We start from the raw sequence: 25,881 nt of genomic DNA, 5'->3' as shown, positions 1-25,881 counted from the left end.
TCACTGATATTGACATTAATTGTATATTTTTTTTTTAATAATGTGTGTGTGTGTGTGTGTGTGTGTGTGTGTGTGTGTGTGTGTGTGTGTTTATATACAAATAAATATACATTTAAATGTGTGTGTGTGTGTGTGTGTGTGTGTGTATATATATATATATATATATATATATATATATATAAATATCAGAAACAGTAGGAAATTAATCACTTAATTAAATAGTTTTCATAGTTTATTTATAGATTTTATAGTTTATATAGAAAAAGCATATAATTTTGATTAAGATATTTACTGATTAATTAAAAAGAGAAAATTATGATGCAGATAGATTAGCCTTTTTGAGGACATAGCAAAAGGCACTGCTTTTAAATTAATAATATTAAATTAAATAGTTAGTATTTAATTAAACACACACACACGCACACATATTTAATTTATATGAAATTAATAATATTCTTTTTTATTATTATTAACTTTGAACACAGGTGTATTTCCATGGTGGCTATCTGAATTGCAGGAGCCCGCTTTCTCTACAGGCCCCTCCACCTCAGGGGCCCCATTGTAATTGCACCACCTGCACTGTTTATATTTACACCACTGAGTAAAAGATGTGAATTCTTCTTTCATCATTGCAGTCTGACATCACAGAGGTACAAAAGCTACACATTACACATTACTTTGTATACTAGCTGTCTGACAAAATTTTTTACTTTGTATGAATTAAGCTCAGATACATTTTACACATACAGTTCAAATTTTTTTCCCATTTATACTTTATATTTCATTGCTTTAATTTGTATCATAGTAACACTGGGTGCTTTTCTGTACAGTTTTCTCATAGTAATATCATTATAATGTAACACACACCTTTGTAATTTGCATCTAAATTACTGTTTGCTTTTATTTCTCTTTTTGTAAATGCATATTTTTATAGTTATTATTTTTGATCCATATATTCACACTATTTAGTTATTTTTTTAAGAAAATAAAGACACTACTGAGGGTTTATGACTGATAATAATGATAGACAGTGTTAATTAAGGTTCATTTTAAGAGACACAGCAGTGAATCAAAGGGGACAATGTAACCTGCAGTGATAACACAGGGATGTCGTAACATTTCCCAAAGCACGTGGGTAAAGTACCTTTTGTCCTGCAGCACCGCCAGCAGAGGTCAGTGTTGTTGAGAGCATCATCATCTGCTCTGTTACAAGGAAAAATCCTGTAAACGTTACGTAAGTAAATGCATGCAAGTTTTATCAGGGAAATTGAGTTGATGTATTTAAAGTAGATAAAATGTCCCACTGTTATACTGTTATATATGATATTATTAGATTATTATTACTCATTAAATAATGTAAAAGCAGGATTATCCAGTTGAGCTGGAGCTCATTTTAACCTGTTATCTAATGATTATTTTCATTATGAGATAACATGCTGATTATTTTCTCCATTTATTTATGGTGTCTCAATTACCCAGAGCCAGAAATGAAACCTTCCCAACCTTTGTTTTGTCCAACCAACGCTCCAAATCTCAACATTATTAAAGCATCAATCACCTAAACGGTTATTAAAATGGTCCCCAGCAAATTTTCTTTTAAGCGACTAATTATTTCAGCTGCTTTCTGTGCAAAAATCTGAACCCTTTCTTGCACCTCAGACCTCAGTCAAGATTTTTTAAAGTGTTTTATACCTCTTAAGGCATGAAAAAAAATGATGCAAATGTGCATTTTTGAGGGGGTTTTCACATGTCCACGTCAACTTAAAAAATATAAACCAATTTNATATATATATATATATATATATATATATATATGTATACATACACTCCTCCCTCTTCACTCCTCACCCCCTCACCCACCTCCTCCTATTGAACTTTATCTTTATCTTTTTTCAATGAACATTTTCTGCAAAAATAACAAAAATATTGTCAAAATATTGTTTCTGTTACAAAAACATTAAATTACATTCTAATAGCATAAATAAATTGATTTACAGTCAAGAAAATCACTGCAGATGAAGCATTTCCAAGAACAACAAAGCTGCAGTAAAAGTATTAATTATAATTTAAATATTGCCAGCGATACATGATGCAGTTCAGTGGACAGATGATTAATTGTAATTTCCTCATGACATAAAATGAATACTTGGAAAATTCAACAACTGTATTACACCTGAGATGTTACTTGATGTTACCAGATTTTTTTTTTTTTACCTGCCTGCCTGGGTCTCCTATTATAGAAGGATTGGCGGGATATTCTTGAACTGCATATTTCTTGCATTCTGTTGGCCATCTTGATTTTGAAAGATTTGTGTTGCACTACAACACCTGTCCAAATACTCCATATTTGTTACTGAGCAGAGTTGAAGGACATCTGCAGGTGATAATATAGACGATGAGAGTTTGCTCTAATAACGTGGTTCCCAGTCTTCTTCTCTCATTAAGTAAACTGACGACCCCTTAGTGAAATATTCTATGGATATTTCCTATTATATTAAATGTGTAACAGCAACAGTATAGAACAACTGACTGACTGGACAAATAACCCAAATAATTAGTGAAATAACTGCAGGAAGTTTGTGTAAAACGCAAGATTTGGATTAAGTTTGAGCAGATTATTTCTTGTGAATATTAGATCAGAGATAATGAAGATTTTCCTGATAACTTTAGGAACTTTTGATACAATCCTCTGTATTATATCATTTTTTTTTTTTTTTTTACGTTCATAACTATTTAATAGGCTTCTGTTTAGCAGAGTGAAGGCTCTGTGAATACAACTTGTGTTCAGGTCATCACTGTGCCCTTATCCTGTTAGATTTTTTTTTTTAAATTTAAATCTAGAATAAAAATCTAAACTTTAAAAATAATTTAGTTGTCTTCAATTAAACAAACAACATGCTGAGAGCCTACTGAATTTATTATTAAGGCATGTTTTCTTACACCCCTTAAAATCAAGAAGGCCTCACATCCCCCTGTGATCCTTTGGCGACCCCTAGAGGGGGTCCGGACTCCCAGATTGGGAACCAGGGGCCGTATTCACAAACCTTCCTAGTACAGAGTTGCTCCCAGTGACAAAATTCTCAGGAGATTTTTAGAATTGTTACGTTTTCTTTGAATTTCCCCTTAAAGTTAAGACTAGGTCCTTGTAAAGATAAAAGTTATTCACAGAGCATCTCAGACCTTAAAAGAGCTCCTAAGGTGAAAAACTGTTAGGAGCTGGGAGGAGGACTTTAGGAGGGTTAAGAGTTTCTTAATCAGAGGAGAAAATGGTGGAAAGAGGTCGGAGAAATATTCTCCAAACGCTGGATGATAGTGAGTTAATGAAATGCTACAGATTAGATAGCGCAGGGATAATATGTGTGGCTGATGTCATTAGGGATATGCACACATTTCCCACTTGAGGCTATATCGCTATAACACCAACAAACAAAATGATCACAACACAGATATTTGGAAAACCAGGAGAACACATCAGTGCAGCAGTGATGACTTGAGTCTGTCTCAACCTTCCATCAGCAGAGTGATCACACTAACAGTGACAACACTTTCACAGTCAGCAGTTAATTTCATTCCCACTGGGTGTCCACACCTTGTAGGCTCACAAAAGGGCATGTCTGTGACAACCAATCACATCTGTTAAAAGAATGCATCACACCTAGCGACAGAGTCAACCACACCTCCTCACTAAGATTAAAGTTTCTGTCCCTTCCTTACTCAGAGTTGCTCTGAGAACTTTCCTAAATCACTCCTAAGCTAGGACTCCTAACTAAAAAATTTTAGGCTAAGTTAGGAGGAGGTGTATTGTCAGAGTGTTAGTTAATATGGCCCCAGTGCTCTAAGACACATACACACACCACACCAGAGTGCATCACAACCAAAGATAACAGGAAGTCAAGCTGGAGTCTTTGTTTTGTTTGTATTAAGCTATCTTTATTTCACATTTATTTGTACACAATAAATACAGTTAAACATCCACTGGTGTGTAAATATGACGCTCAGCAGCCTCTGCAGAGCTTCTGTTGTAAAATGTGGGCAGTTTGTCGCTGAACTTCAGATTCAGACTTGACATGGCGTCAGGACCAGTAGCAAGTTAACAACAACTTCTCTGTTGGGAAAAGAGACGTCAGTCTGACGACTACATTTTGTTTTTCAATACAACAGGGTAAATGCAAACTTCAAAAATAAGTTTGAGGTCATTCAGATCTCAAGGAGATCAACGAGAACACAGCGACGCGGCTGACAGATATCTCTTTTCCTCTGATCGAATTCAACTAAGGTTTAATAGGTTTCTTTAATCCTAAATCTAAAAAAAAAAAACATGAAAGGAAACAAAAGCTGTGCTATTGTTTGTACAGATATCCATCTCCATGCTCTCTGTAAACTATTTCAAAAACAATACGATCAAAAGGTCAGATCTCAATCTCAATCAAAGACACTACACAATGGCTATTTAAGGCTAAATAACGCATAAAGAAAAGTATTCATACCAATATAGCTGGTAAACAAAACGTCAAACAAGAAATATTTGAACAAACGACGCAGCATCCACAATACTGAAAAGGAATAAGAAGACATCAAAAAGTGCTTCACTATGACAGTATAGATTTCTTTTTCTTAAATTGGACAGCTAGCAGCTCAGGATGGTTTCCTCCTTAAAATAATGTTTAAACTGCACATGACCTCAGTGTAAACTGTCACCAACTGCAACCTTCTTCTCAACAGACCACCAGCAACCTTTACTGGCTAACATTAGTGTCATAATAACAACTCTACATCTTTATTTTACAACTCAAGAGGAAAAAAAAAAGTTAGACTACATATGTACGAAACTACGGTTCTCCCTTTAGGACATTTCTTAGCATTTGGTGCAAAGAAAACTAAAATAAGAAGCAAATTTAATCATTAAAAAGGTAAAGGATCCATTATTTTGATCAAGACAACATTTCTAGGAGATTCTCCCTACGACATAAACAATCACTCAACTAAAATTGCCACTTTTCCCTTGTTTGTGTAACCGTGTGGTTACGTGTGTTCGAGGAGAGGACCAGCCTCGTCCATGCTGGCTTTTTTTTTTTTTTTTTTTTTTTTTAATTTTTGATCGAGTGTGGAGACAACCAGACTTTTGGTTTGTGTTGAAGCTTCATGTTCACAACATGCTGTGATGTCCTGATGAAGTGTAACGCCAAAAACACAGCGAAGAGCAGCTTCAATTTTTGCTCGCTAATATGTTGCAGGCGTGGAAGAAATTCTTTGTGACATAGGTCAGCATGTCGCAGGAGTCACAGGACTCTGTTTACTGATTGGCTGTCAGTATTCTCTGGCTGCAACTTGCAGCTTAAAGTTAAACTATTTACCAACTGTTACTTTGGCGGCACCTTACTGCAGCTCGAAGCAGCTGCTGCAGGCCGCACTTCACAACTGCTTGGTGTGTTTTCAGGGTTACGTTGTTGCATAGAAGTAATCCAATTGTGAAAAAAATAAGAGACAGAGAGCCACACAGTAAGTGATATAGTGAGAAATAACTGGGCTGGGCAATATGATTTAAATCTGATATTTTCTGATATCGATATACGTGTACATGGAAGAGTGCTGCATTTAATAAAAAATAAAAAGTGTCTCATGATTATGAGGTACGGATCTCTATCTCATCAATGTAACTGTAGGAGCTGTTGTTGAGAGAAAAGTTTGATATTTTAGGAAATAAACTTGTTAATTTTCTTGCAGAGTTTTATGAGAAGATTGATAACCGCTCTCATGTCTGTATGCTAAATATGAGGCTACAGCCAGTTAGCTTAGCTTAGCATAAAGACTGTAAACAGCTTGGCTCTGTGAAAAAGGGTAAAAGAAATCTGCAAGAAACAAAATAAAAATACTTTGTTATTGTGCAGCGGACAATCTTTTCTCATCCAGACAGTTAGCAGAGTCTTCAGAAGTTTTGGAAAACTTCATTAACCCACATTCTGGGTTTTTCCAACATGGTTTGGAGAAACAAACCAGGACCAAACGTGTGAAGCTCAAACTGAGGCTGAGTTTATCTGAGCTGTGCTACAAGCTTGGTGATGTTGTGGTTATTCACAGGTGAAGAACTACTGTGGCTAGCGAGGTAACATGACAGGGAAAATCTCGCAATGTTCTCACTTTAAAAGGGACAGTTCACTCCAAAATCAAAAATGCATATTTTTCTTCTCACCTGTAGTGCTATTTATCAATCTAGATTGTTTTGGTGTGAGTTGCCAAGTGTTGGAGATATCTGCCTTCTCTCTAACAAAGAGGAATTAGATGGCGCTCTGCTTCTGGCAGTTTACCCTGAAACTGTGAACTGTGATATATGCATTTCCGTTTCTACCATATTGTAAAAAAAAAAGCAACCAGATAGAGAGTTTCACCTGCATGTGCATATCTCTTTCCTCCCTGGCTGCCTGTCGGAGATTTTTACACATACTTCAATAAATAAAGGTTTCCATATCCATTATAATATAGTGTTTGTTCAAAAAACTTCGGTTTCATTCCTCTAAGTGTCACTGTAACCACTGATGATAATAATAAAAACAATAATAATAATAATAATAACTGTGTAATATCACATATCGTGGAACTGTGATATTTTCTAAGAAGGTTAACGTACTGTGAAAACCTCACACCGTTGGAACCCTAACCGCCAACTGTTTCACTGCGCAGAGGGAAGCGTGCATCTACTCAGGGACACATATGAATATTAATTAATGACGTCAGCTCCACGGCTGAGCTGCAACATTAGCTAGCTCAGTGTTGCTAAGTGAGCTAGCAATAGATGCATGCTTCCTTCTGTGCGGTGATAACTCACAATAAAATAATCTAGATTCATAAATAGCTCGACAGGTAAGAGGTAATGTATGTATATTTGATTTTGGGGGGGACTGTCCCTTCACCATGTTATCTTTTGGACTGCTGTGTTTTTGGAGATCAATAAATAAATCACATCATCGTCTGTAAATGGTGCAAATCTGTGTGTGACCAAAGTTAAACTTAGTTTTACAGAGTTGTGTGGATTGATGTGACGTCATCTTTTCCATCGATTTCTTACATTAACAGGTTTTACTGTGTTTTTGTTTTTTGGCCCGGCACAAAAGCATTGATTTATCTGCTAGTTGTGACTGTATCAGTTACTGTGAGCGAAAGCAAAGAACAGAAACAGGATCTGAACACTTAACTCCAGGACTGAAGATAATAACAGCAGATATTCTGTCTGTTATAAACATATTTTGTCAGGACTGTAAAATGATTCATGTCCAGGTAGAAGAGTTGGACAATATGGAGTAGAAGATGTATAACTCTGAATAAAAAATACAGTATTTAACAGTCCAATAAGAGAGTGTGAGTGTGGGTAAAGGAGTATAGTTTAGAGAAAGGCACAATATTCCTCCACAGCACACCAACCCTGATGAGGTGTTGTGTGAAAAGACAGGAGGACAAAGTAAAAGGCCTCTGTGGTCCTCTGGGTGTCTTTAGGGGGTTTCCTCAGGTTTCCTTTGGGAGTGCGTTTCAGGAGTCACAGAGCTGTGAAGTCCCATCTGGTTTGTACAGAGCTGTCGTCGCTGCCACCACCAGGGTGCCGACTGCCTTCACACCAGCGTGATCTCCACCTCCTCTCTCCGCTTCACCTGCCCGCGTGGATGCTGCTTGGGGGGTGGCGGAGCGGCACGGACCTGGAGACAACCATCCATCAAAGGCTCAATTAAGATACAGCTAAAATGGTTTGTGCTCAATGAAGCAGTATAAACACACCAGCAGAGGGAGCCAGTTTACCCAGTTAAACCTGCTGCAAACTGGTTTCACTGACCACGAGGTGTAGTATAACTGTAAACTAATACACAACCATAGTAGTGCATATACTGTATCATTAACTTCAGGCTAAAAATAAAAGTCAAGATGTAAAACCAAATGAATTCTTTACGCTGGCTCAAATCGACCAGATGTTTACTCACAGGTCGAATGGTGCCGGAGCTGGTCTCTGGGTATTTGGGAGGTTGAGGGGAACCTTGGACTGGACCTGATTAGAACAGATTGCCATCACTAACAGTTTAAGCACCTTCCTTTCACCACCATCACACTTTAACACAGACAAACCAGGAAGTCTTACTCTGAAAAGGGCTTTTGTGCGACGCTGGTGGCGGCCTGTGATGTCCGTTGTGATAGGAAGGTGGTCGGCCGATGGGAGAGGCTGTAGCGCTGCAGGGACTCGACAGAGGAGACGACACAGTGGGCGTCTGGAGGGGGCTGCTGTGGAGGGGTCCGGGCTGGAAGGGACTGCGAGGGGATCGTTCACACTGGGCCAAAGGGGAGGGCGAAGCCTTGAAATCAGGAGGCAAAAATATAAATGTACACAGTGAAAACTTTAAAATGTGTGATATTACAAAATGTTAGCGAACTCTGGCCGTGTTTGGCTAACCAGGGGTTGTATATGTTAAGCCTGCCAGAGTCAAAAATTAGTCCTATGTGGTCAAATAAATTTCCTTTTAAATGGGATAAGACTATTCTCTCATTTTTTTTAAACTGCTACGGTACCGCTGCTGACATTTAGGAGAGCTCCAACAGTTACCAGGAGGTGGGACAAACAGGTGTGCACCTTCCATCAATCAGGATTTCCCACACATTCATTTATTTTTAGAGACTCGCCATGATTAAAACGTCTCCCACCACAAACAGATTTTCTATTTTTGGAGCTGGACCGTTTATTAGAAGAGCTATTGGAATATATATACCGCTTGGCTATTTATAGCACCACACTGCTGGAGTGCAGTGTACTTGGGGCAGAGACAGAGCAGCAGAACGTCAGGCGCGTTGAAAGTGAAACTTAAAGCCCAGTTCAGACCAAAGATTTGCAACAAGACTAGCAGAAACAGGCAACTACTTGCAATGTGCCGTTCTGCAACGTTCTAAAAACCTGCCAGTTCACACCTATGCAACTAGATGAGACAGTGTATCATCTCTATGCAACAACTCTCTGTACTTCTGTTCTGATTTCCAGTTTTTCAGGTTTATTTTGTGGCTGAATATAATTTGTAGCTTCTTAAAATATAAATGAAGCTGAGACCAGCTGAGTTGCAGATGACACCATCAGCCGGCTTGAGTCAAGCTCAGACCGGCCAGTTCACACTGCTGCAACTTTTCTCTGCAACGTTCTGAAACAGTTTTGTGTCATTGGGAATCTTTGATCTGACCTTGGCTTAACAGTTCATTCTGCTGGTTGTAAAAGTTTGTGTTCACTTGCAGCAGCTGCTCCTGTCTGATCTGATCGGCTCTGAATGGCTCTACAGATCAATTATCCACCCCATGAGTCACGAACTGCTGCAGAGGAAAAAAGAATTCATGGAGAGCTCCTGCGCTGCGTTCACGGACCTGAAAAACCTCAGAATTTAGAGAGGGGACACAGAATGATACAAAGTGACACTAGGGCCTTTAAAAGAAAAGAAAAAAACAAGAAAGTAAGTTGCCCCTCGTCAGTTATTCCTCAGCAGCAGTTTGTTGAGTCTGAGTTGCAGGATGGAGAATTGAGGAAAAAACTGTTCTGATCATCATACTTAAGACTTTTAATCAGTTTCTGGTCAGATTGATCAGCGCTGATCAGATCAGATCGGTGGATTAGAGGAGCAGCTGCTGCAGGTGCAAGGGAAAACAAAATTCCCTTTGCTGGTTAGACCCAGTGCTGGACCATGGGGTGTCCAGTTTCAGCCAGTTTCATCTAATCAAATTAAGGAATGATTAAATTTAGCTTTCACTACGCTTGGCGCTCTGCTGCTCTGTCTGTGCTTCTAATACACTCTGCCATGAGATAGAGACAGAGACCCTGAAGTATCAACATACCTGTGCGCTACCATCTCTTTGTCCATCTCCGTTCTCACTGGCACCAGCGAGATCCTCCACCAGAACCGCAGGGAAGACACCAACGACGCCGTTAAGCTCTCCCTCCCAGAAACCGTCATCCTCATGGGTTTCCCTGCTCAGGATGCGGATGATGGCGCCTTCTGGAAATGACAGCTCGTCATCCGTTTGTCCCGCGTAGTCGTAAAGGGCCTTCGCAAATGACACTGCAACAGGAGGAGGACAGGTTGAGAAACTAAATATAACGGGACACTGACAGAGAAACTGGTTGTATAAGCATTCATTTAGCAAAGGTGTCCCCTCACCACTGGAGTCCCCGTTTACAGAGCCGGTTGGTAGCTCGGTTTCAGGTTCAGTGGAGTTACTGGAGGAATGAGATCGGGCGTCCAGCGCGGCCAGAGCCTGCAGCATACTCAGCAGGCTGTTAGAGGAAGGAAGCTGCAAGTATTTCTCTGGGACGTAGCCGACCTGCCCACTGCGGTTTCTGGCCTGGACAAGCACAAAATATAAACTCTTGATGGGAAATCCACATCATCAAAAGCCAAAATGAGCTGAAAACACTAAAATCTGTGGCTACAAATTCAACAGCATAGCTCAAATGTGTGAATATATAGTATGTAGAGTACCTTGACCCAGTCCTCCATGTCCCCATCATCAATGACCTCCAAGATTTCCTGCTCCTCAATGGTCAGTTCATCCGGCTGAGACGCCTAGAAACAATGAAACAGAGGAGTTTGCATTTTGTTTGCATGAAGGTGAAACGAAGGCATAAAAACAAGTGAGGCGACACAATCGTCTCCTGAATGTTAGTGTCGAAAACACTAAACACAAAAACACAGATTTTGTCTCAGTGGCTGAATCTGAACCCATTTCAGTCACCGCTTCTGTTTTCAGTGGCTCTGTGCCTAAAAACACTTGGTGTTGCTTACTGCAATTACATGCAACTCAAAAAATGATGCGAAGTATTTAAGGAGGACCTATTATGCTCATTTTCACGTTCATTCAGGTATTTTGGGTTTCTACTTGAGCATGTTTATATGCTTTAATGTTCAAAAAAACACTTTATTTTTCCTGATACTGCCTGTGCTGGAACACCTGTATTTACCCTCTGTCTGAGATGCTCCGTTTTAACACCTGTCTCTTTAAACCCCCCTCAAGAGAAAGCCCAGTCTTCTCTGATTGGTCAGTGTTTCTAGTCTTCCACATCTCTGCATGTCTGCACTGTTACTGCAGCCAGTGAATGACTGTAATGAAATACAGTTGCACTTTCCGTTCCACTTCTCAACACACCTGCACAGGCTGTCCAGCAGGAAAATGATCCGAAATCAGGGAGATATTAACAACATCTGTAACAAAGATAACACGTTTCCCTGATCTTAGCATGCAGCTACATGCAGCACTGTAGGCAACATAATGTAAACCCTAAGGATGTAAGGGTACATAAAATTCACAGTTCAATATATACCTCTGTTTTTGGGGCCACGGTTTGGTACAGAAAATAAATAATTTTTCCTCTATTTTGAAAAATGTAACATTCACAGTGATTTATTGTCCGTAATTCTTACTGTAAGAGTTAAGGCAAACAAATACTTGCATACTGTCGATAAGATGAACAAAATAAATGACACAAATGTCATTGAAATAATGTAAATCTGATCTTCCATCATAAGACTCTCATCTGTTAATAATTCCTGAAATGCAGCTTGCGTACATTTACACAGGGCAGGTACAACTGACTGACTAAAACGCACACGTGAAGGCACACGGTCATGGAGCTCAAGCACTTTGACCACATGCTTTAATTTTGTATTCTCTATGATGTCAGTTACAGTAATGTGCATGCGTATGTGCACACAGTGGTGACCGAGCCTTTGGCACAATCCCAATCTGCAGTGGAGAGAAGGACTCCCCTTCCACTCTGTTTTTGTCTCATCCCTCTAGTTAAAACATTTGGGCAATACCATCATAAAAGTATGCAGTGTTTCCACAGATATACCCAATTTGAGCTGGAAAGTGTCAGCATACAGTATGACACTATTCAAAGCACAAATTGAGCTTAACTAACCTGGCTAACCAGGCTAAACTGGCTAGCATGCTACAGAATGTAGACAGCATCCAGTACGCTGCCAAAACTTTCCTGGGAAACTTAGGCTCCAGCTTTTATGTTCGTCATAAATAGACTGTTTTGACTGGGTCACAAGGAGTACTGAATGTGTGTTGCATAACAAACTGAACATCCTGTACTGAATGGTTCAGGGTGAATACGTGTACCGTTATGTTACTGTTACACCTCGAGTAAACACTTTCACTAATGTGCCGGGAGCAGAGGACATTATAAAGAAATCCGTGGTGAGCTGATGTGAACTTGTTCCTAAAGTTGATAAAACTTTGGAAACAGAGTATTCAGATGGGTCTGAAGTCTGAGGTTTTTGCTCAAAGGGATCACTTCTACATCTGTTTACCTCATTATTAGAAACTTTGGCAATGAACAATATGAATATGTATATTACGTATATGAATATGAACATCCAACATTGTACCATCATATATGAATATATGACAGAAAATAAGGAAAAACATAATAGGTCCCCTGTTTATACACATATTATTTATAAGTATGTGCTGTAGTGACATTAGCAGGTCTACTGGAGGCCAAAGGTGCTCATAGAAAGCAGTTGTTTATTTCCTGCTGGTACCTTGTAGGAGTAGAGGACTTTACAGGTGAGAGGATAGTTTTTCAAGGTGCTGGAGGGGCTGGAGCTGCTGTCGTCTAACACTTCACCACTGTCCTCCATCTCCTCCTCATCCTCTCGCTCCAGATCTGCTGTTCCCTGCAAAGATATGACAGATTAACTTTTTAATTACACTAGATAATCTGTACTTTTATGGCTACAACAAACTTCAGTGAACTGGATGTCTATGGAGACGGGTTACAAATATGATCTTAAAATTCTTACAGAGAGTGAAGGATCATGGGTACTGAGGTTGTTCCAGCGTTCGTTCTCCAGCTCCTCCATCACCTGGTTCATGGCGCTCTTCAGCCACGTTTCAACAGCAACACCTGCCTGCCTCAAGAGGTCCAGACGAGCCTCCGCTTTCACCTTCACCGTCTGACAATGCAAAATAAAGAATCAATGAACAAACATGAGAACTCATAAAATGTTAAATTACAGTTCGAACTGCTTTCCCAAAAAAATTTTCTGGCACACGGTGGAATGCTTCTAATCATACACCATGTTCGGGCTTTAAAGAGACAGTTGGCAACTTTTATTAAATCAACTTTTGTCATATTTGTTGAAACTGACACTAAATTTATACAGAGGCACAAAAAAATCAGGCTCCTCCTCTTCCTACTGCTTCTGATGACATTGGCTATAATCTACCAAAGTGCACTGAAAACAACCAATCAGAGTTGAGGAGTCTCTAAACACAGCTGTCAAACATGTCAATCACTGCTCGTCAACTGAATTCAAATTGTCGCCGATCAAATATGAATCAAGATTCTGTGACTGCATTGCCTATTTCTCTCCCCAAATGTTTTCAGAAGCATATTTCAGTGTGCTGTTTAGCTGTAAAATGAGAAGCTGGTGTTTTCAGCTCGACTGTTTCCAACATGGCGACCGGGTCACAGCGTATCAAGAATATCATAGTTCATAATAATGCAGCTCTGTGATGATACACAAGATGCATTTAAGCAGTAACAGATCCTAATCTGTGTCACTTCATTGTTTTAACCAGTAGGGGGAGTACTGGGCCTACTTTAAGTAACAGGACACTGATTGAGAAAACAGAATCTCTCTCTCTCTCTCTCTCTCTCTCTCTCTCTCTCTCTCTCTCTCTCTCTCTCTCTCTCTCNCCCTCCCTCCCTCTAACACACACGTTACCTCTGCCCTCCGAAGACTCTGCCTGGCCACCTCCATCTTGGTCTCCAGCTCACTGTTGTTTTGCTCTGATGATTCCTGCGTCCCATAATCCTCCAGGGCCTTAAAACAAAACACACGAGAGGAAAATGTGACAACAGCTCACAATTTGAAACAATCATCCAAAATTTATTTTTTACATAAAGAGAGCACCAGACGGAAATCAAACAATGAAGCCATTAATTGAACAATTGATTGAGCCTCACTGGACACAGAGTGACTCACTTCCTGTTTAATGGAAACAGCTTGATCCTAGTTTACTGGAAAACAACGTCACTGATGGAATTTGTAATCGTTTATCTTCACTGACTGACTTTCACAATAAAATCAGGAGTAGGGGTTAACGTGAGGTGATGATGATGATCTCTTGACATCCTGCGTTGTATTGCTTCATCATACCTTCCTTCACACATGGTGGATGATTTTATGATCTCCAGGTTTATTATTATCAAACTGACTCACATTGCTGCTGTACGGAAAAGCCCGAATTCCAGTTGAGAGGATAAACATATCTGCTGGTCATTAACATTTGGCAACTCTGATATATTACTATGATGCATGATATTACCAGTAAGGCTCTCTCACATCACTGTAGTTTGTACATTTAGTTCAGCTGGTCTTCTCTAACCTCCTACACTGCAAATAAAATATCCATAAACCTGCTTTAAAAATCATAGAAAAAAGACGCTCTTTATAACAGAACCTGCCTGAGGATCTTCATGTTTTGAAGTGTTCTTCAGTATCAAATTATCTTGTGATCGTTATCTGTGCATTCATGGGTACAAGGTGAAAAATAATAGCTAATTTGGCAACTTTTAATGGTGCCGGTTTGCCCAAAATGTTGGCAAAAACTGAGCTCAAGCTGTAGTCTGCAGCTAACTAACTGCCTCCATGGTAACATTACACTGTACTTGCTGCTCATTCCCCACAGCCCCTTAAAGGTTGTTTACTGTAGGTTCAAAAGTAAGACAGAGAAAAAGAACAGGAGTGACAAAACCTAATAATGTTAACTTTTTTCACGCTGCACATTCAATATATATATTTAATTGTATTAAGGCTCAGAACGTCCCATCAACACTGATGTTCTCCTCAATCTATTCATATACTTTTACATTTATTCACAGTAATCCTTGTGTGAATTATGGAGGCTAGGAGTGTGGTGAATAGACAAAAAGTCAGTATAAAATCATGTATGTGCAGCTCAGTTCTTTGTTTCCAAGGCAAACTTTATCAGTTCCTAAGGGCCCTGACACACCAGGTCAACGGTCTGCTGTCAGTGGGCGTCTGTGGCCCGAGTTTGTGGCACAAGTCAGGCCTTGACAGTGGCTCTTCTGATGATTGTTCCTCTCAATGAGGCCTCAGATCTGTAAGGTCTGAAAACACCTTGTATCTCCCCTCTGCCCACATCATCATCTTTTAATCCTACTTGTTTAAAATTGCCTTTCGGTGATTTTAACTGCTTTATTATTGCGTGTTGTACTCTGTTATGTGTACTCTGCTTTTTATTGCATTTATCTTGTTTCATTCGGTTTTGTAAAGCACTTTGTAACTGTTTTGAAAGGTGCTATATCGGTGTCTGATCTGGTTCTCACCCGCTGGGTATGGATGATGCTCTTGTATTCTCGGGCCACGCGGCTCGCCCATTTCCTCGCCTCTTTATCCAGACTGTGTTCCTCTGACGTTCCACTTTCCTTCTGCAGCTGAGCCACCTACAAATATACAGAGAGAGAGAGAGAGAAAGAAAGACAGAGAGGAGGTGAACAAGACCATAACATTTATCCAAGATAACAAAGATACTGTCAGGTATATAAAACCACTGATATCAGGGCTGATATTGACCTATTATTGGATATCAGTCAATGAGGTTGTTGTGAACAAACCTTCACAACAACTTTAAGGAAGACATGTTTGAGGTGAAATTAAAATCTTACAACAAAGGTAAGATGTCAATGAGATTTCTACGTACAAAGAGGTTGTACATGTAATACAATGATATAATCTTTGCTCAAAATGATCTCACAGAGAAACATGATAACTTCTTTGTGAAAACAATGTTTCTGAAATAAAATCTTGCTTAATGCAACGACCCACCAGGACACCTTTAAGAGGAGCTTTGGTTTGCCAGTAAGAGAACCACCAGTGTAAATTATGTTTACCACCTCTGTGGTGTCGATGTGGCAACTTCCTCTTTACATGTTACATGGGCCTAATTAAAAAGTGTTTTGTAGGAAAGATATACAGGAGTCACCAGCAGCATCACCACTGTTCATTCAGGCCAGTTCTGCAGGCTGCATTTAGGTAGTACATCATCATCATCAAGGAAACATATTCATCTTACATTCATTTATGAATCTCAAAGTCTACAACCCAGCTGGCTGTCAATTATGTAAGAGGAAGGGAGAAAATCTGTTCACACTGAGAACCAACAGTGAAGAACCAACAGCTTCTCTCAGTCCACGATGAAGACGTGTCAGTAGGTCAAATAAAAACCTCACATCTCCCTCGCACTGTGGATGTCTCTGATAAATGTTCTGAAATCACACTTTACTGTAGCAGAAGTATATAAAACCTACATATTTCCTGCTGCCATTTTAATGCCACTTCATCTTCCTCCCTGAACAACAACAACAAGGCACATCCCGAACAGCTTCTTAAAAAAGGAACTGAGAGCTACTGTGACTTGTTTTCAGTGACGCACATCTAACAAAGCCATCATCACTGCAAATTCAAACAACATAAATACAGCAACCGCACAGATTAGCTCCATATTCAGTGATGGAACAGGAGCAATCTTCTCACCTTCCCGTGTATCACAGTGTAAATGAAGGAATGTAGATCAGCCACTCCAGGCTGTCGCAATCACAACCATCAATGTAAATTCAACCTGTGAATTCTGTGTGACCTTGAAATTTTGTCCGATCACAGCAACTGCAAATCATAATAGTCCCCAGTGTAACGTCACCAAACTCACTGCCTTGATTCTGGTCGAGGCAGACGTGCAACACAAACTACTAAACAAAAATTACTGTTGAAGACCGTACAAAGCAGTTCCCTGACGTTCTGCATGAAAGTTGGGGTACACTATAGTTATGGTGGAACACAAACAACATCGATTAATAAACACTTTTCTAACGTCACTGCAAATCACCCTTGGAGAATGACTGAAACACATCCACAACAGATAAGATAAATCACCATGACAGAAGTGGTTTCATCCACATCTACGGCAGGTGCTAAAAGAATCAAGGTGATTTAGATTTAATATGCTGGTTAGTGGTAAATCATAAAGTCAGAACAGTGCGTTTTGTCTGGGACCTCTATCAGATGGAACAAATTATATACACATTAAGATTACAAAAATCCATCTTTACTTCGGTACTACTGAGTACAGAACACGTTAAATCAATCGTTGTCAAATGTTAATACCTAAGAGCCCATCTGGGCTAGAAGAACAAGTTTAGACAAGAGGCAGAAGTGTCACCAAGTGCCCCAAAGCCTGGTAGCCTGCCACGGAACTCTGAGGCCAGCAACAGAGCTCAGAGCTGCTGGGTTTAACTTCAGACAGGACACAGAATCAGCCTGAAGCCAGGAAGCAGCCATGGCACTCTGCAGGCCACTCCGCTGGCTGTCTGGTGAGCCAAAACTATCGCAGCAGCGCCGATCTGCTGCAGTAGTTTCAGCTTCAGGTCGGTCCAGCATGACTACAACAGGTGAAATTTGACTAGTATCTTACATCATGCATCAAATCTGCCCCAAGAAGCATCACTCTTATATTTCTGGAGATTTTAAGGTGGGATGGCTTTCTACAAACCAAGGTGGACAAAGACAGTTTAATTTTACTGTTTCAGACTGGACTTTTCTTCCTTATTGAGATTAAAACATCCCTAAAATGTGAGTTAAGAGGTTTCCACATGCCGACAGCAGTGTGTGTATGGAGGGAAAGGGCCTGGGTGGGGAGGGTCAGTGCACTCTGATGAGGCCCACTCACAATGCCTCCTTTTCACAGATGGGCAGTTCACAGGGCCCAGCCTACCTCCTGCCCCTCCCTCCCAGTTCAGCTCTATTCCTTACCGGATCCCTCTGTCTGGTGCAAGTGGTATGGGAGGGGAGGGAGGGAGGGAGGGAAGGCTCTCCACCACTAATGTTTTCTTTAGGAACAGGCTGCTGCTTGTTTGACTTCCAATGAAAACAACGCCAGCATTTGCAGTTTGAACAAATTGTCCAGTGTTGTCCAGTAGAGCAGAGGACCAGTGCAAAGGAGGACCGGACTAGTATGGCTGTGTGTGTGTGTGTGTGTGTGTGTGTGTGTGTGTGTGTGTGTGTGTGTGTGTGTGTGTGTGTGTGAGAGACATGGACTGCGATACATAACATTCATGAGCAGCAGCCATCAATAAACCACTGGCACATTTGCACTCCAGGGTTGTGTTAAATCTAGATAGTAAAATATTTTTGGACTGAACTTGACATTTATGCTGATATTTAATGTTTTATATGGAGCCAAAAAATGCTATAAATGACCAGTATGAGTGGAAAATCGAAGACACTATGGACTTCATGAACAGGTGTGCAGAACACACTGCATCTGCATTAGTGCCCATGACTGAGGTGGGATTTGCTATTGTACGATAAACATTTTACACACAAAACTTTTATAGCCCCAAGTGTTTGAGCGAGGCAGCTGGGCGAGCAGATTTTGATAAGGCCACAGCAGGAGATGCAGATCGAAAACAGCACTGAAGGAACACGTCTGCACTGGTGTTGCTTCAGGCAGTGGTGGAAGAAGTGCTCAAACCTTTTACTTAGAGTGGAAATAGGCACCTTTTTCCCAATGTAATGATTATAGGACAATGACACATCAGCATTTAGACAGGTTCTCTAAAACAGTGGTTCCCAACTGGTCCAGATTTCTCCTGAGTCATTACTTCAAGGTCCACACAGTTTAATATATCTAGCATCATGCTAGCACTTGGCCATGTTGTTGAGCTAGTTTGCTGCCTCTGTCAAGTAGCTATCGGTTAGTTACTCAGTAATAAGTAGGAAACAGCCCTTCAAAATAACAGCTCTGTGCCGAAAATTCACTGTACTTCAAAATAAAATGTGTTTTTTATAAACTTGATGCATTTGGGAGTCACTTGTGGTCCATTCAGAATGGAGAGGTTACGATCTCCCGGCAAAATGAAGGCTCGAGGTAAGGCACAAAGGAAATCAGTCAGCCATTGTGCAGAACAGGAAGAAGGATAGTGCTTTTGTTTTCGATGGTAGCTATTGGTAATATCCCCAGTTACCAAACAGTATCAGTGTCAGTTCTATACAGATACTTTTCAGGATGTTCCGATCAAGTTTTTTTGGCCCTGATCCCAGTCTGAGTCATTTAATATTGACTATCTGCTGATAATGAGTCCTGATCAAAAACCTCTGTTGTCCTAGATAATACAGCTGCACAATGGACACTTCAATTACTTTAAAGTTATTAAAATCAATCCAGTGTATATGCTTGATAACTGAACAGCTCTGCAGTCCATTAAAAGAAAGAAATCTGCATCCAAGCTGTTCCTTAGTTTGTTTAAAACAAAATAATTTAGTAGAAAATAACCGACGTCTCTATCCCTACTCTGTCCCTTAAATAGAGAACTCTCCAGTGTTAATTGCTCTCATGCAGCTTTGTGGTGAAACACCGTACACCACAGATAGCAAGCAAGCAAAATGCAACATACTTTCTTTCACACTGAGCTTAAAGGAAATGATTGCACACAAATTAGGTAAATAACATAAACAGTTTCATACTGAATTTTGCTGTCGTTTATGGTGTGTGGTGTTTCGTCATAGGTGGGGCTCCGCTCCTGCTCTTACACAGAGAGTGGAGACAGACAGCAGAGTAGGGATGCACCGAAATGAAAATTTGTGGCCCAAGCTGAAGCTGAATAAAATTAAACGCTTGGCCGAATACCGAGTACCGAATACCGTTGTTAATACATTCCTGTCTGTGTCTGTGACCCCCGTTCAACCCACAACCGGCGGGATTCGCCTTTCGTTTATGCTGCTGGTTGAAATCTGTACTCACACAGCGTGCTGAATGATTTATTTTGCTCACACAAAACTATTTTTAGTCGCAAATGCGAGTGCGGTGACGGACGGAGTAAAATATCGCCACACTGTCGACATTTTACTCCGTCTGTCACCACATGCTGTTTGATTGCGTTATCAAAACACGCCGCTATTATTCGGCCCTGCTTTTCACTTATTCCACCGAATACCGAATGTGTGTTTTCTTGCAATATTCGGCCGAATATATTCAGTTACCGAATATTCGGTGCATCCCTACAGCAGAGTGATGAAGAGTGGATGACGTGCATGAAAGCTTCACCAGTAAAAACACCTTTGTGACACCTGAAGTAAAACAAAGGATCGGATTGGCTCTATAGCTCAATACAGCCAACCTTGATCAATCAAAAAATGCCTTGATCTTCCTCAATATCTTTGAGATCGGATCAGGACATCCCTACTTACTATTCTCAGTAGCAGAAACGGTGGATGGAGGAACAACTGAAGACAAAGGAAACTCTACCCAGAAAAAAGAAAAAGAGCCCCATTGCTATGATCTGAGAGAAACAGAAAGCAATCCAGTTGTCTTTGCGACAGCAGGACCAACATTAACACCACTTGGAAACTGGGGGGGCAAAGATGAAAAGTGGTCTGTTTCTGGCTTAACGATCAGCTATCGGCTTTTTCCTGTTCCAAACTATGTTAGAAAATTGGCCTTTATAAAGTCAGTATTGGTCGTCCTCTATTTGGAAACAAGAAAAAAATGTTCTGATACACGTGTTTTCAGATTTTGCACTGTTCTCCTATCTTTGAGTTTTACCTCATCGACCCTCAAACAATAATTTTAATTTAATATAAAGTTTAGAGGGGAAAAGTCGCTTTTGTGGAACTGAAATATGACAAAGGGCCTTAACTAGACACTACTGATTTTTAATGGCTCACAAGCTTTGAACAAAAGGAACCATCGTTTTACTGTAATCTGCGTTAAGATCCAGGAAGTCCTTTTCCAGTAATAGATCCATGAATTTGAAAGCTTATCAGATACCAACATGCTCGACAGGTGTTAACAGTATCATACATAAGGAAGGATTTTACAGTAACGGAAAGTCATCACGGTAATGATGAGGTAAATGTGTTTGTGTTAATGTGGACTTCTGTGTATTTTCTGTTGCTACACTTTGTCAGACAACATTCAATCAAGTTCAACCTCTTTGCCGCCGCATTCTGCACATGGCTTGACTGCATATGAGCCGAACGCAATAATGTAATATGACTGTAATAAAGTCTTGTTAATGATTCAAACTCGAGCAAATACTGTACGTTTGCAAGTGGTCGAAGGTCATGTCCTGCTGTCTAATGTTCATGAAGTCATTACTAAGATTCTATGATGCTGCTTATTTAAGGGTCTCTGCAGAGGTCTGACATAAACATATACAGTATTTACCTTTAAACTCCACATATGTTTTTCTCATATACTGTTTTATAACTCAAATACATTTGGATAACCCATGTAATAATTAACATTTGTTGCCCTTTTATGTCAGATTTTCTGAAAAGACCTAAAAATCAGAAGCATGTTTGTGGACAAAAGTCAAAGAACTGAGACAAGTGATAAGACAAGCGTGCACTGTAAGCAACACTTTAAGAACAATTTAAATGGAAAACCTTAGTATATTCTTCGTATATCCTTCCATAAAGTACAAATTAAACGTAGAGGTCATCTGTTGGGCAGATTAATAATCCATATCTTCAATTCTAATACATAGAGACATCATTAATGATAAACTAGTGGTGGCACTCGAGTAAAATTCAGGTGATCACCTAGTAACTAGACATCATCCTCTGGAGACCACAACGGTCTACTCAAAATTTACCAGCAATCTTTCTGCTAACTGTTGAAATGTTTCAGTGTGGACATTATCTATTTTGAGTTGAATCTAAACCAGGTACTGAAGCCATCTGCTACACGTTTGACTCGCTCAGCCATCAGGATGTCCATGAACTACTTGTTGCACGTGAACTGGTTTTGGCACGTTGTCTCTTAAACTGTCATCCGTTGAACTTCTGACAGATTGCACCACTGACCCAACTCTTCCAGTCAGTTTTCACTGTACTGTTACTTTAACAGGGACTGGGACCCTCCAAATGAGTCGAGGTGATTGAAGAGAATTAATTCATATTTTCTTGGAAGTCACATGATAGTTTCAGCACTTCCATTGTCTAAAATGTATTTAAACCAAACAATTTGAGAAAAAAAAAAATCACACTGCAGGAGCTGCTCATGACTAACAGAAATATAAATGTATAAAAATATTACAGGATGATGAAGGTTGGCACAGTGATTCTTTTTAAGGGGACACAAGCCAAAAGGTTGTGATTCCTTGACATTATAATGAACGAGCAGTAACGGTGATGGTGGTGTTGTTAATTTGTCTTTAAATGTGAAAGTGCACCTTGGCACAACTCAAATTAACAATTGTACTGTACTCTAATGCACTTAAAGGGAAATTTCGGTTTATTTCAACCCGTTTCCTATCGCCCTAAATTTGTTTCAAGTGACTAGTGACATAGAAATAATAGTTAGCATGTTAGCCGTTAGCCTAGATACAGCCGTAGCGTCAGACCTGTTAAAGCGTAAATGAACGGGCATACTTCAAGTGCAAAGTTAGTCCACTAAACAAGCTTTTTTTCCACAAAGACCGCCTCATATCGTTAGGATAAATGTCAGAGAACATATAGAAAACGACATGTAAACGTGTTGTCTTACCTTACCGGTGTGCTGCCATGTTTGTTTACCATCTAGCTCTGCTTTCCAAAGCGCGGCCGAAATATATCTCGCGAGCTCTAGATAAAGCCCAGCTGGATACTACTCCAGGTGGAGGTGTCTCGTCCTCGGTCACATCCAGACCTTGAAAATAAGGCTGCAACCGGTCCCATTCCTTGCAACAGAGGCATTCCTCTTCTGTGGGCACTGGGGCACAGCATTCACAGGTACACCACCAATCTCCAGAGCTACGCAGCCTTGCAGCAGCCATTCCTCCTCTCTCGTCCTCTACCTGTTGCGCCTCTCTCTCTCTCCTCCTCCGTTCTTCAATTTCACGAAGCTCTTCGTCAGTGTATTCTGGCTCAAATAAATAAGGGCGGCCATCAAACTCTGCAAAATCAAATTCCTCCTCCACAAAGTCGAAGTCTGGCAAAAAGTCAGCCATTATTCTATAAATCTTTCATAAAATAAATGAATGAACTTTTCAGGCTACTGTCCGGTTCTGCCTTCCAGCTGTTGCTGCTTGTTCAGGCACGGTATGAGATCGCTGCTTGTTCTCGCGAGATTTCAGGCACGGTATGAGATCGCTGCTTGTTCTCGCGATATTTCGGCTGCGCTTTGGAAAGCAGAGCTAGAGGGATAAACAAACATGGCAGCACACCGGTAAGGTAAGACAACATGTTTACATGTCGTTTTCTATATGTTCTCTGACGTTTATCCTAACGATATGAGGCGGTCTTTGTGGGAAAAAAAGCTTGTTTAGTGGACTAACTTTGCACTTGAAGGTATGCCCATTCATTTTCGTTTTAACAGGTCTGACGCTACGGCTGTATCTAGGCTAACGGCTAACATGCTAATTATTATTTCTATGTCATTAGTCACTTGAAACAAATTTAGGACGATAGGAGACGGGTTGAAATAAACCGAAATTTCCCTTTAATAAAATGGATAGTAACGGTCCTTGATCATGACTGACAAAGCTGTGTTTAAAGAAGCCTTTTTCAAATACTATGTGAACCAACAGTACTACTGTGCCAATGGACCTTCATCACAGCAGACATTTTGACTCGTCATAGCAGGAGAAGCACAGGTGAAACTGATAACACTAATGATGGCTCAGTTCCATTAAGCGTGCCAGTAAGCTATTCCAGTGAGCCTGCATGCACAATACCAGGACCTCCTCTAAATGGAATACAGCCATCATTAATGTTATTAAATACATACATCTGTGCTTTCCCTACGGTCACGTCAATCTGTCTGTTTTGAAAAAGGTCTATTAAGCGTCAAAATGTCAGATGCAGAATACTCAAAAAACCACAAAGATGCCAGCGAGAGAGACAAAAAGAGGCTACAGGGATTCATGTTTGAGCAGCGAGCAAACCCATTGTGACACTCACTGGAGAAATACCTGCTGTTGCCCAATCAACCAGTCGTTTATCGCCATCCAAAGCAGACAAACTACAATGATATATGGTACATTAACAATGTATATTTAGCTAGCTTGCATGTTTTTTTGTAGCCTATTATGCCCACTTTTCACATTGTCAACTGCAAACTAGTCTCTATATACAGACTCTACATTAGGTGAATGTAGAGCCTGTAGGCAAACCCCGGAGATCTTGCCTCCGGATGAAGAGGGGAAGAGCCCTGGTTTCCGGTTGTAGGCTGTTTGTAGTCCGCGTGATATTGACCGATCACGTTTGAGCCGGCTGCAGTTGTTGCCAGGTTAAACGGTCCGTGCGGTGAACTAACGAGGCGGAACATAATTGGCGTCACTGCAAACTCTGAATCCATCGCAATGGTTCAGCATGTTTACTTATATATAAACGGAAGTCGGAAACGGAAATTCGCCTCCTCCGCCCAAATCAAACCAGAATGCAAAAAATCGGGGGTCTGCCCCCAGAGGCTGTATTCGCCGTCTGTCGGAAGTCAGACGCCGAATACAGCTGATGGGTTCCGAGAATGACTGCAAACTAACCTGTCTACACTCTTAACAACTAGAATTACCGCCTTGTGGTTATACACCTCCACGCACCAGTCAAGTTGCACTTAAAGTTTACGTCCATGTCTGTGAAAACATGGATGCTTCACACACATCTTCCCCCCGACAGCAGAAGATCTATACAATCAGCACAGTTTCAAGGAGGACACCCAAGATTAGAGTCACCAATTCAGAACGTCTCCCCTTCTGTTCCTGAGTTATGACATTGAGTAACGGCCAGAAAAGTGTTTTTGCAAAACATTATGATGTCACAGTGAAGTTGACCTTTGACCTTTGGGATCTAAAATGTCATCATTTTATTCAATTAGACATCTCTGTGAAATTTTGATTAGCATATGAATTCTTGCCTTTGGCCAAAAGCAGAATATGCAAGGTCATAATGACCTTCGGCCTTTGACCACCAAATTCGAGGTAGTTGATCGATGAGTCCAAGTGGGCGTTTCTGCTAAATTTGAGGAAATGCTCTTAATGTGTTATTGAGATATTGCGTTCATGAGAATGAGATGGACAAAGTCACAGTGACCTTTGACCTATGATGAACACCAAATTCTCAGTTTATGGTTGAGTCTGAGTGGACGTTTGTACCACGTTAGGTGTTCTTGAGACATCGCATTTACAAAAATGAGACAGATGGACGGACAACCCAAAGACATAATACCTCGGGCCACAGCTATCGCTGGCGTGGAGGCATTAAATGACATCACTGGCAAGTGTCAACAGCTGTGGGAAAGTGACATAATAGTTGCATATGGTAGATACATATGTGGTTATATTATAACTTCAACATGATGAGAGCTGTTGTCAAACCATTCTGCTAAATGCTGTGGAGGAATGATTATTTGTTGTCTACCTATTGCATTTTTTTGTTTCTGTGTGTTTATTTCATGAAACATTGCTAGGTATATGTAGTAACCGTTTTATAAAAGCAAGAAGCCACTCCGCTCTGTGTCCTATTTAACATCACTTTTTACCTGTTCTAACATCACTATAAACTACGGCCTCAATTGGTCCTGCTCAAGTGATCCTGCTGGTTGTGTTTATTATTTACTCTAGCCTGCCATCTGTTTCCCACGTCACTGTTTACTAGGGCTGTCAACGAATATTCTAAATTCGAATTTAAATTCGAATTTGAAAAAAATTGGACCTTCGAATGTGAAAATTGATATTCGATTGTGGAGGAAAAAAACACACCACCGCAGCTGTCCTCTTTGCGAGTGGGCGTTGGTCTGGGCTGCTGCACTGAAAGCACTGCATAAGGCCACACCGCCCGCGGAGGTGCTGCGAAGCGCAGC

The 25,881-nt window shown here is 40.4% G+C and overlaps 1 protein-coding gene across 1 annotated transcript in view; it reads right to left on the bottom strand.

Moving 5' to 3' along the window:
* Positions 1-5,064: 5,064 nt before the first annotated feature.
* The window catches only part of LOC126387779 (F-BAR and double SH3 domains protein 2-like), a 46,432-nt gene continuing 25,615 nt past the window's right edge, over positions 5,065-25,881 (bottom strand). Inside the window, exons 11-20 of the mRNA XM_050040438.1 lie at positions 15,374-15,490; positions 13,746-13,844; positions 12,819-12,971; positions 12,558-12,692; positions 10,488-10,571; positions 10,167-10,350; positions 9,844-10,067; positions 8,120-8,330; positions 7,965-8,029; positions 5,065-7,685 (exon numbers count right to left, since the gene is read on the bottom strand). Of these exons, the coding sequence (XP_049896395.1) occupies positions 7,602-7,685; positions 7,965-8,029; positions 8,120-8,330; positions 9,844-10,067; positions 10,167-10,350; positions 10,488-10,571; positions 12,558-12,692; positions 12,819-12,971; positions 13,746-13,844; positions 15,374-15,490 (1,356 nt within the window). The 3' untranslated portion in view covers positions 5,065-7,601. The remainder of the gene's footprint in view (positions 7,686-7,964; positions 8,030-8,119; positions 8,331-9,843; positions 10,068-10,166; positions 10,351-10,487; positions 10,572-12,557; positions 12,693-12,818; positions 12,972-13,745; positions 13,845-15,373; positions 15,491-25,881) is intronic.

This window comes from Epinephelus moara, chromosome 3 (assembly GCF_006386435.1).
Source record: "Epinephelus moara isolate mb chromosome 3, YSFRI_EMoa_1.0, whole genome shotgun sequence".
Taxonomy (NCBI): domain Eukaryota; kingdom Metazoa; phylum Chordata; class Actinopteri; order Perciformes; family Serranidae; genus Epinephelus; species Epinephelus moara.
This window is presented reverse-complemented; position numbering and strand designations above follow the sequence as displayed.